Here is an 11,798-nt window from a genome sequence, read left to right as displayed (position 1 = left end):
ATAGGGTGCCATTAAGGTATATGGGCAATTTTTTTTTCGTAAAATCGGTTGACGGCACCCCCCAGATCGGTTCATTATACTAAAAAAATAATCTGTGTAAAATTTTAGTTCAATTGGATAAGTGGAAATGGTGCCCCAAGAGCCTCAAAGATTGAAAAATAACGATTTTTTCCATAAAATTCATCTTTGATTGCTTATATCTCCGACATATTTAATTTTACATAAAAACTGTCTTTCTAAAAGTTATAGATTTCAAACAGTAGTGAATGATAACAACAAAATTTTTATTATTTTAATTAATTGTATTTTTGGCTGGTCATATAGTTCTTTTAAATACTGTTAAATAGCGTCAGTGGTCTTCAAAGTATATTTAATTATTTAAAAATTAATTTTTAGACTGCTAGTGCCAAGGATACAACTCTTACCCTTCCAAATTTGAAGCTCAGAGTCAGTGTTCATTAGCCAATTGAACCAAAGCGTACTTGATTTGTATGTTCGAACTTGAAGTTTTGTTCATTAACACATTCACTAGCTGTGTTTATATTAGAACGAAATTACAAATCAGCTATAGAAGAATTGAGTTAATTATGTTTTTATTTTTTAATTATTAAATTTATTGTTTTGAGTAAATAATATTAACTAACAAATTTTATATGTTAACACATTTGTAGAACTTATATTAAAAATCAAACTCAACAAACATAATTATTCAATTTTTTCTCATTTAACCTAGTACATTAATACCACTACATTAACATTAATACTACAAAAAGTATCCTTGTAAATATCTTTTGCCGAGCTTGTTATTTAGGGTCCTGAGATGGGTACACTTTATGTTCTACTTAAAATTGTTTTGAAAGCGATATTGTTACATCAGTTACATAAAAGAAAAAGTATTTTCTGTCCTGTAACTCCAAAGAAAATATTTAGTATTCACTACTTTTAGTAACTAATTTCGTTAATTAAATAATATAGTAGAACCTTATAACTCAACGGCCGACAGTCTGGCTTTCATTCGGAATGCGGAATGTGTTCTGTTTGGTTAGGGTCTGTTGCAGCACAAAATATCAACCATGGTTGCAATGCTCCGCTCCGTTGGGAGCTGGTACCCCGTTTATTTTATTCCTAACACAGTACAAATGTAAAGCGGAAACAATAAGTAATATATTTTATGTAAATGTAAAGACTGTTACTGAAAAGCTAACCTAAAAAACCAATTTTCAAGCACTACCTACTGTTTCTCTACGGGGCATCTCTATGAGAGAGTTCGATTTTCTTCTATTGGTGTGTGGCCAAATTGCGTACAGATGCCTGCATATCGTAAAGTCTTCCCATCTTTTATTAAAAAGTTCAGCACAGGAAGAACTCAATACCAATTTGCATGATGTCAACAATATGCCCAGATTATTTAGGTGTTCCGCGTGGTGTGTTAAACCACCTCGTCCGGCTAGCTTGTTTGCTTTGCAATTGCCGAAAATATTCCTATGACTGGAAATTGAGATTAGACAGATTAAACTGCGTCGACATTTCATTCGGAGATGTGTATCAGTTAAAGACTGTACTAGACGTAAATTGGACTGAACTCAAAGACTTTAAAGTAGCTTGACTATCCGATAGTATGTATATGTTCCTTTCCAGTATATTATTTACTTCCAGACAAGCTAAAGCTTCTTTCATGGCAGTCACTTCTGCCTGAAAAACACTACAGTTATCTAGAAGTTGTTTCGACAAAAACGCACAAATTCCCTTATATATCCTATAAACGTATGCGTCTGACTAATCATCTTCAGCATTTATGTCATTATAGGAAATATATTCAGTATATAAGAAAATATCCAGTGTTTATATATAATCATAATAGTTTGGGAAATTTTGTTGTAGATATCAAAATCAACGTTTAGGGTTTATTTTTAATTTTGTTTTAAAATATATATATATAATATATAAATATTTTTATTATTATTATATATATAAAAATATTTACAAATTGTTTAATAATATAATTATTTATAATAAATTTATTTTTGCAATATTTGTTAAGTTTTATTTTAAGTAAATATATGATTGCCTTATAATTCATTACTTATTTAAACAACTGTTTAAAGTTTGCAGAATTTTTATAAATTTTTGCAAATGTTCTTATCTATCAATAAAATACGTCATCAAGTTTAAATAGAAAAAAAATCTATTGTTCCACAGTCCTGGTTTTTCAAAATTTTGTGGTTTAAGTTTAAGGTAAAAATATGCATGGCATATTTACTTGTGACTAAAGTGGAGTAAATCATAGGCTTTGAACTTGAACTTATATGTGTAGTTTAAAAATAATGGGGGTTCACAATAATTGAGAATATCTCTGAATTTCATTCTCTGAATGAAGTTTTTTTTAAGTGATTTTAATGTTATTTAAATTGCATTTTTATAAATATATAGTAGTAGGCAACATATATAGTAGTACTATTACACTATTAACATTTTTTTTAATTGATTTCCCAAAATTTTATAGAAAGTTTTGTTTTTTTATTGAATTTAATAACTTTTATCTTTTAAAATGCCAATGTTTTAAAAAAACACTCATCCAACCTAGAGACAATCCTGTTAAGCTATTAGCTATCAACTTAATTCCATTAATTTCATATAAATATAAGTAATATAGTAATATTCCGATATATATGATTTGGATCCTTAATAAAAGTCATCATATCTGAAAGAATTCGAAAAATTGAAACTTTACGAGTTTATTGTGACCAAAGACTTAATACCACCTCAAGTAAACTGCACATGATAGTTGAGGCATAAAAAGCTACCCATGAGTTCATTACTAGACCTACTGATAATTGAATATAAAATCTAATAATATAAAAATTATATTATTCAAGCTTTACCTAAAGATATTTTATTGGAAGTAAAGAGGTGGATCTATCACTATATAATAGATAAATATTAGCAGTTAAATCATTTGTCTCTTCTGGAGTATAGAATATCGCATAATTCAAGTTAATTACTATAAAAATGGAAAAACCCAGACTATGTCAAATAGTTAGACTAAAATTCTAACTATCAAAAAACATTGGCGAGGTCAACTACTATCTTACTGGGTTCTTATCCAGTCATTGATATTTCAAAAGCTAACTCTACTGCATACGCAAAGTAATGTCACTAATTTGTATATATAGCGGAGCTGAGGATGATACTTCAGAATATATATTGTTTGAGTGCAATAAGTGGCTACCCAAATGAGAAGTTGGTGTTTTCTCCCCAAGGATATTATAGCAATGTTTGCTGAAGAGATACTGTGGTTGCAAAAAGTAGAAAACTAGAAGTAGTAAAAAGTAGAAGGCAGCTACAGCCAGCAGATATATTACACCAAGAAGAAGTGCAAGGCAGGTTAACTGAACCAGCTGTGCGGTCTGAACGCAGTTCAGCCAGATGGAAGTTTTAAATAATTAATAAGGACCCTACCTCGACGTAATACTAACGTAGTCCCAGGGTAGGACAAGGTCTCTAGAAATAATGGGGAGGGGTTTAATTCTATTTTAGTTTGAAGCGAATACAAAGGGCATTAAAATAAAATAGATAGATTTTGAATGGATTACAATAGGCCATTTAGGATTGAAGGTTTTAAACAAAAGCTATAAGGACAGGTACGAATACATATGATTATCCTGTCATAAAGTAGTACATATGTTTAAGTACATAAGAGTCTCTGCTGAACTAACGGTGTTGACTTACAAAGTAGCAGCGTTTTTCGGATTTTTTGCCTAAATGTCTTTTTTCGTACATCCTCATGGCAATTGGTGACTTCCTCAGCAAATTTGTATAGCTGAGTTCGGAATGATAGTGCAGAGATAAAATTTCAGTTGTTTGTCAATAACTTGCTAAAATCTGTTCAAACCAGTCAAAAATTCTGTTGATTGTCTAATTGTTGAAAATTCGTAAAGGCATGTAATATTTTCTTAAAACCTTAATATACCGAGCATATATATTTTAAAAATTTCCACAAATATTTTTAATTCCACACAAAAGCTCTTAATTGTGCAGCTCGCCTGCTTAAACATTTGTTTTATTTTTTTTCTTCTAAATATTTCTATTACAAATTTTTGATTATAGAAGAGAATGCGTAAATATTTGCACAAGTTTTTAAAAAAGTAAATAAATGAATAGACATTAAATTCCAATTGCTTTATATATAAGAAGTAAAAAGCACAAAAATGGTAGTTAATATTTTTTAACAACGTCCAACTTTAGTTCAAAAAATTAACGAAAATGAAATTCTTAACAATTTTAATGACATTGGTTTTAATTGGTTATGTTTGCGCTCAAGTCACCGATCCTCCACCTACTGATGCCCCAACGGATGCCCCAACGGATGCACCAACGGATGCACCAACAGAAGCTCCAACAGACGCACCGACTGAGGCACCAACAGTTTCACCTACAAGTCCTACTCAAGCACCCACTGCCGGTGGAAATAGAAAACTAGTGAGAGTGTCTAATTTACGTTTTAGAGCAGTTCGCCGGATTAGGCGTAATAGACCGAATTCAGTAAGAAGACGTAATCCACGAGTAACTGTTATTCGAGGTTAATTGTAGAAAAATATGTTGAAAAATTTGGGTTTATTAAATGCAATAAAAATCTTAAGTGAAAATTGATTAAAAATATTAAATCTTAAATTATTTTTACAAAACAAATTATTAACGTAGGTACAACTTAATACACCCTATAAAAATACAAACATAATTTCGCACTTAATGTGGAACAAATAATGAGTAAATTCACATACTGCTTTCTTCAGATCTTTCACTTTAAAAAATGTTAATTTTTTAAAGTATGAAGTTTTCTGTTATTTTGCTTGATATCGATCCAATTTTTATGATTTTAATTCCACGCTTTTGTCTTTGCTTTTAGATTCTTCCCTCAAATCTACTCAAGTTCACTATATCACATTTCCGAAATCGACTAAATTAAGAAGGATTTTCTGCTTCCATATTAATGGTTACTTTAAATATTTTGCTCCATAGTTATTTTTACAAATTAATTATCACTTGATCATTGAAATCAAACTGGTTGTGAAGAAGTAGTTTTCTAGATTTCTTTAGTGGTGGTGAATGACTTGCGATTCCTTTTTTGTGAGTTATATATTCTTTTCCATAGTTTCCATATAGAGTTTTCCATAGTTGTTTTATGGCAACTTATTAGAATTAGATTTCGGAAACTAATAAAATAATGGATGAATGAGGTGAACAAAAAACTTTATCTAGAGTATTGACTACAGAATTATCTTCTAATTCTTGTTATAACTGACCAAGTGAACTCTGTAATGGTTGGGTTTTAACTGAAGATTCAATGACTTTCTTGATGAATTAAGTTAGTATTATTTTTTTACTTTGAGTACAGTAAAGTAAATTCACATTGAAGAAAAGTCTTAGTCTGATAAAGATCAGTACCTCAAAAAGAAGAGTTTGAGTCTGATACAAAATTTCTGTCCAATCCAATCTAATCGACTTGTGGTGTACTCTTCATTATTATTATATTATTATATATGTTTATGTATGTTTATAATTTTTTTGACACATTTTATAACAATGTATATTACATTATTATAAATTATTTTATATGTTTTATTAGGCGATAGTAAATTGACAAGTTTCATAAAATTCTTCAAACGTGCTGCAGAAGTATTTGGACGGAATCATGGCATACAATTGGCGCTACCATCTGAATTCGGTGCACATGTTAATGATGCTGAAGTTGGTGGTTAGTACTTGGAATATTAAATTTCATTAAAATTACTAAAATTTTCTAAATTCGTAGAGGGGCGTTTCAAAAAAAGGAAACGTCAAAAATGGCTAATCATATTACCACTCATTATTCTCATGAAAATCGCTCATTTAAAGATGACAGCAGTGACACTATTATTAGGTGTACTCGGATTGAATGTACTGATACTGGGTGCTGTTGGCTGGCTAATTCACTATCTCAAATTTAAAACTTTATGTAAAATCCATCCACATTTAGTGCAGTCACACTCTCATGTCTATGATTCTGATCCTTCTGGTAAGTTTAATATAGGTCAAATTATGAATCATTATCCCATTAATTCATTATATTCCATAATAAAAATATATTCTTTTCATGAAAAACTTTTGATGGCAACAAAATAAAGAGTATTCCTCATTCGCTGGCAGTAGCTTTCCTGGTTCCTATTACAGCTCTTCTGGCTCTAGTCCTCATGAGGTTGGGTTCGGTAGTTACTCAAAAGATTGGAGTAACAGGAAGGCTTATAGCGGCTATAATTACTTGGATACGATAAGTAAGAAACTTCAATAGCTAAGAGATTCTGCATGGCGTCGATTATATGAAACGATTCGTCACTATTATGTTAAGTTCTATCGTGTTGCTGTTCAAATATATGGTGAAAATGTAGATCCTCTCCAAGTAAACTCTACATAAAATATGGGTTATACATGTATGTGGGCGGATATTTAACAAAAAAAAAACTTAGTCAATTAAAAATAGTTAATATAAATATTTTAGAATAATTAATTTAATATTAAAAATTATTTATTGCATACTAGGAATGTGTTTATGGATTAATATAATTATTTATTGGTTTGTTATATTTATTTTGAATTATTATACAAATTAATATATTATTTAATCAAGTTAAAATGTTTTTTCGCCATAATATTCTAGAGCGAAAATTCATTCAATAAAATAAAAATAATTGACAAAATAATTGTACGTCGTTGAAGGTGAAATAAAAATTTACAATTTTTTCATTAAAAGTGCAATGATTATCATATTATATAAAGGGTAAGGACTCCTATATGTATTAATTATTATACTGTTAACAATTTAAATAAATAAAAATTGGAACGTAGTCTTGCATAAGTCACAGTTGGGTAATTCCTGAACGACCCATTATCTACTACTTTCATCCGGAAAGTAGAGAGCAATGATCTGCTATTTGCGTATAGTTGACATGAAGCAGGCATAGTGCGTAACACCTTCTTAGAGGAGTGACAGCGAAAAAAAAAACTATCGCAAAAGGCATTTCTAATAACACATCTGATATATCACGCACTCATCAGCTGTTTAAAGTGAAAGAACATCATGGGAGAAGTGTACTCCTACTAAAACGGTACATTATTATTAAGTTGGGGAATTTACTACTGCGACCTACAGTTCTGTTATGTTCTTTCTGGATTAAGAGTATTTCTCGAAATATTGTAGTGTTAGCCCTACTTTATCGAGTCTGATTTCCTTAATTTATTGTAATACTGAAGACAATTTTTCTCTTCTGACTGACTTAGTTTTTTATGGTATGGAACTACTTATTGTTTAATAAACCTACTTTACCGAGTCCTATTTCTTCATCCAGTATAAGATGCCAACTTAGGTACTGTTCTCATTTAGACAGATACATTTTGGAAGGGTTGGGAACAATGTCACCACATCATTGCATCTTTGGAGGATTATTGTGATAAATCTATTTCAGTTCCATAGGCACGTAGCAATTAAAAATAGCATTATGTCCCTTAGAGAGATGTTGCTTATTTCCGTTATTAGTGGATAGGCAGTTGTTAAGTAACGAAGTTTGAGTCCGGATGGACTATAACAGTAACACAGAATGTATGCTGTTGATTTCTCTTCATCTGGACAAAGTCTGCAGCTATCGTCTCTTGTAATACGTATTTTGATAGATGTTTTTTGACTATGTAATGTCCAGGGATAAAGCCTGTGACAAGTCGAATGCCTTTTCTGTTTAGAATTAGTACTTTCCTAGTTCTGGTTTTTGATCGCTTCGGTGAGAATTCTTTACCTAGACTGTAAGCAATTACATTCCAATTAGTCTGAGCTGCTTTTTTCAGCCATTTATTTATTTTAAATTTAAAAAAAACTTCATGAAGGACCGCAAAATGGTTTTAGTCCAATATTATATGAAGCCACCCCTTTTCTGGCTAGTTCATCGGCTTTCTTACTTTCCTCAAATCCGTTTTGTCCTGGGATTCATATTAAGTGGACCGTGTTCCTTTCAGCAAGATCTTTGAGAAGTTTAACGCATTCCCATACTAGCTTTGAAGTCACTCGAATTGAGCTAGGAGTGCTGATTTCCTTTCAGAGAAAATATATTTTTTATATTTATTATATTTGTATTTTCTTAGACATAGTTCATTTCCGTGTACTTCGGCCTGAAAAACTAAGTTTTCTTGACTCATACTTGCAAGTATTTCTTCTTTTGGGTTAACCCCATAGTCTCCCGCGTTTACTCCTTCCATTGTGTTGGAGCTATCCGTATAGCTCAGTTGGTAATCTCCAACGAAGAGAGGTTACCGCTGTGATTTATACGTCGTTATTTCTTCATCGCTTATAAGATGCCCACTTACGTATTTAAATTACTTATCCATCATTCCTATTAAGACGTACTTTCCAGTATTTTATTAATATAGTATATATCTTTTCTATTTGGAATTTCTCTTAAAATTAAAACTTTTTGTTATGTGTATTTGGCTTGTTATGCATAAATTTCGATTTGTAATAAATGGAACTGACATTGAAAACAAAATGACCCTTCAGTGTTATAATCCTGTAAGTGGGATTATATGCCACATGACATTTTCTGAAAACAGGAAATGTCATTAAGGATAATGAGCGGATTTTATCACATTTCGCTAATTTTGATATGTATTTTCATTGATTTGTGTTGAATTACTTTGGACTGGTAACGCATCCGGAACAGGACTTAAACCTTCAAATAACGGGAAAAATAAATTAAATATTGAAAACAGGAAAATGTTTTGGTTTGAATTGTTTTGGTTTACGGTTCGCATAGGAGTGAGGGTGGTACGTCAGTAAAAAAAAGAGAAATGTTTACACAATTGAAATGGTAAATAAAAATTTCGGTTGAGTGACATTTTTTGTGCTTTGATAAATACCCAAGTAATTCCGCTGACAGCGCCCTGTTTGGATACGCCTACTGCAGAGGCTAGAATCAAATTGTATCTGCGGATATATGGGGCGATGTATGTGCGCGATAAACAAATATAGATAAAAATATTTTATGGCTTTTTTTTAAGTGCCTACAAATTGTGGCAGGTGGCGTAGTCTTGTTGCCTGCAATTACAACACAATAAAGTATTTCGAATCTGTTAATACCACTTCTTTCGATTTCGGTATATATGGCTGTTATTGCTATATTGTTTTACTAAAAATTAATTCCATTAAATGTTGCGCCCGCCTGGTAGCTGCCTGTTGCGCATACCATGAGTTTTATCCAAATGTTTACTTAATTCTTTGTTTTGCCGGTTTTTATTGGGAGCGGCGTTAAATTGGCGGTAACCGCACGTATGCTTTTTATGTTAAATATTGTTTGTTTTGAAGTGTGAATGAAATTCAAAAAAATTTCTCCAAAATTCGGTAAAAAATTGTACACACAATAATTTTAATTAAATATTTCAAATTTTTTAAACCAACATGCAGAAAGCAAATATTTACAAAAAGTGTTAATACTTTTTATTGAAAGAAAGTAAATTTCAGTTGCGTAGATTTTAAATTTTAAATGCATTATAAATTTTAATAATTATTTAATCAAAATGTGATATAATAATAATAACGAATTTTTACTAATATACATAATAATATATGCTAATGACAAAAAAAAACCATTCTTGAATTTTGATGCCAAAAAAAAAACAACATTGTACTCAATCTAAAGAAGAGAGTCTAAAGAGTCTAAAAACACTGTCCAGTGGACTAACTGGTCACACCGCCTGCAATTAACACCTACATAATATAGGCAAAAATATTTGCAGATTCTTCTGTGATGTGGAAGAGCCTATGGAACATCTGATCATTAATTGTAATGCATTAGGCCAGTAGAATAAGAACTTCAAAGTTTCCACCGAATGAGCTGGTTCAAACATTGTTCTCAATCTAAAGAAGAAGAGTCTAAAAACACTGTTCAGTGGACTAACTGTCCACGCCGCCTGCAATTAACACCTACATAGAATAAATATATCCGTCAAAAATATTTGCAGATTCTGCTGTGATGAGGAAAAGTCTATGAAACATCTGATCATTTATTGTGATGCATTAGGTCAATAGAATAAGAACTTCAAAGCTTTGTTCGAAGGAGCTGGTTCGTTTCCTTGAGGTACAAAATATTTAAATACAGAGAGATCCACAATTCATTAAGCTGATTGCAGTGCATAAAGGCCTTAAGCTTAACCAATAAACCATTACCATTATTATATGATAATGTAATACATCGGCTGAAGAAGTCATAAAAACACATAGGTTGTTAGCAAAATTTGTTAATACAGTTTCCTTAAATAGCAATGCATTCATTCCGGTGCTTCTCTTACATTCCGGTATCTTTCTTGTAGCTTGATTTGTATTTCGACTCAAAATAGCTCAAAATTGGTGATAACTATTTTATTGGACAAATAGATATTTTCCTGGAGCATTTTTCAAATAGGTAGTAATCGCTGGGGACAAAATTTGGCGAAAACTTTGAACATGAAAGCAATTAAAAGAGTCGTTCATGTGTATCGTGAATTTTCGATAGACAATAGAACTATAATGTCTAGATTACACATCACTTTATTCATCTTTTCTTCGAGTACCCGCGATCTCGTTCTTCAAGCACACCCATAAATGTATATAACATTCGATAGCTTCTCTTGTTTTAAGTTAGTCGATTAATAATATAGTATGAGTATTTCAAAATACGGATCTCACAATCTAACCAGACGACAGTTGCCCTTTTAGTCATTTTAGATGGCTGACAGCTGACTGTTGCTTTGACTGAGCATTTGAGCAGTGGATCCATATTTCATTCGTGTCTTTATAGCCATATTTAAAGTCTGAAAATCACTGTGCAAAGATTTGTGCAAAGAAACACTTATCGAGCCAAACTGTGACTGGAAGGGTATGTTTTCCATTTATTAAATAAAATAAATTAATTTAATTTAATTTAAAATAAAATTAATTATAAAAAATTAATTTGTATATATAACGAAATAATGTCTCTTACTAGCTCTGCTCTATTTTTTTATAAAAAATTGTGTTGTTGTAGAAATATATTGACACTTATCTGTCTCTACTCCAACCATTACAATATAAGCATTGCAAAATACATATTTATATATACATGATGAGTAGACTACATACATTCTATGCATTTATTAAGTGCGGTCTATTATACATATTGACATGACAATAAAAGTGCCTTTTACTGTTTAATTCATGTGAAAACATTGGCTTTGACAGAAAAAGTTGTTCTCATTTACGGAGTGATTGATATCGACTCGGGGCGACTTTTAGAAATAAATGAGCCATTTTAAGGTAACCAGCTCTATTGTTTGATTGATTAACTCATATTGGCATTTTCCTACGTTATTTTCTGTTTTTATTTTCACGTCAATAAAAAGTTGAACATTTTAAGGACATTTTATAAAAAAATTTTAAATATTTTTTATTGTTTAGGATATGAAATGAAGTTATCGTTTTATACACAGTAAATACATTTATTTTAATTTTTTCGGAGAACAGTAAATAAGTTCAGTAAATAGTTGTGAAATTATTGGAATATAAATTTTTAATGAAATGGAAGAAAAGAGATTTTATAACAAAATACATTAAATTTAAATTAGTATGACATTAACTAGAATTAGAGTCAAACTAGGGAAATGTGATTTAATTGATAACAAATTTAGTTTAATTTTCTTTGACGTCAATTTCTCATAGAGGACTAAACTAATTTTTCTTTAATTTTTAGTCCTTTGTCTGTTACATA

At 30.7% G+C, this 11,798-nt stretch overlaps 2 protein-coding genes across 2 annotated transcripts; both read left to right on the top strand.

The window, feature by feature from the left end:
- Window positions 1-4,229: 4,229 nt before the first annotated feature.
- LOC119677151 (endoglucanase-like) lies at window positions 4,230-4,655 on the top strand. The gene has a single exon (XM_038088417.1). It carries the CDS (start codon window positions 4,264-4,266, stop codon window positions 4,582-4,584), a length of 321 nt encoding a protein of 106 aa, XP_037944345.1. The 5' UTR covers window positions 4,230-4,263; the 3' UTR covers window positions 4,585-4,655.
- A 967-nt stretch (window positions 4,656-5,622) lies between these two features.
- LOC119675869 lies at window positions 5,623-6,758 on the top strand (the record flags this gene model as incomplete). The annotated part of the gene is made up of 3 exons (XM_038087087.1): window positions 5,623-5,752; window positions 5,813-6,055; window positions 6,165-6,758. Coding segments are annotated over 3 exons (537 nt in total), but the record flags the coding sequence as incomplete, so codon positions are not given.
- Window positions 6,759-11,798: the final 5,040 nt, after the last annotated feature.

This window comes from Teleopsis dalmanni, chromosome 2 (assembly GCF_002237135.1).
Source record: "Teleopsis dalmanni isolate 2A chromosome 2, ASM223713v2, whole genome shotgun sequence".
Lineage (NCBI taxonomy): Eukaryota > Metazoa > Arthropoda > Insecta > Diptera > Diopsidae > Teleopsis > Teleopsis dalmanni.
This window is presented reverse-complemented; position numbering and strand designations above follow the sequence as displayed.

Coding starts and splice junctions, on each gene's coding strand:
- LOC119677151 (XM_038088417.1), top strand. CDS start 4,264: ATGAAATTCTTAACAATTTTAATGACATTGGTTTTAATTGGTTATGTT.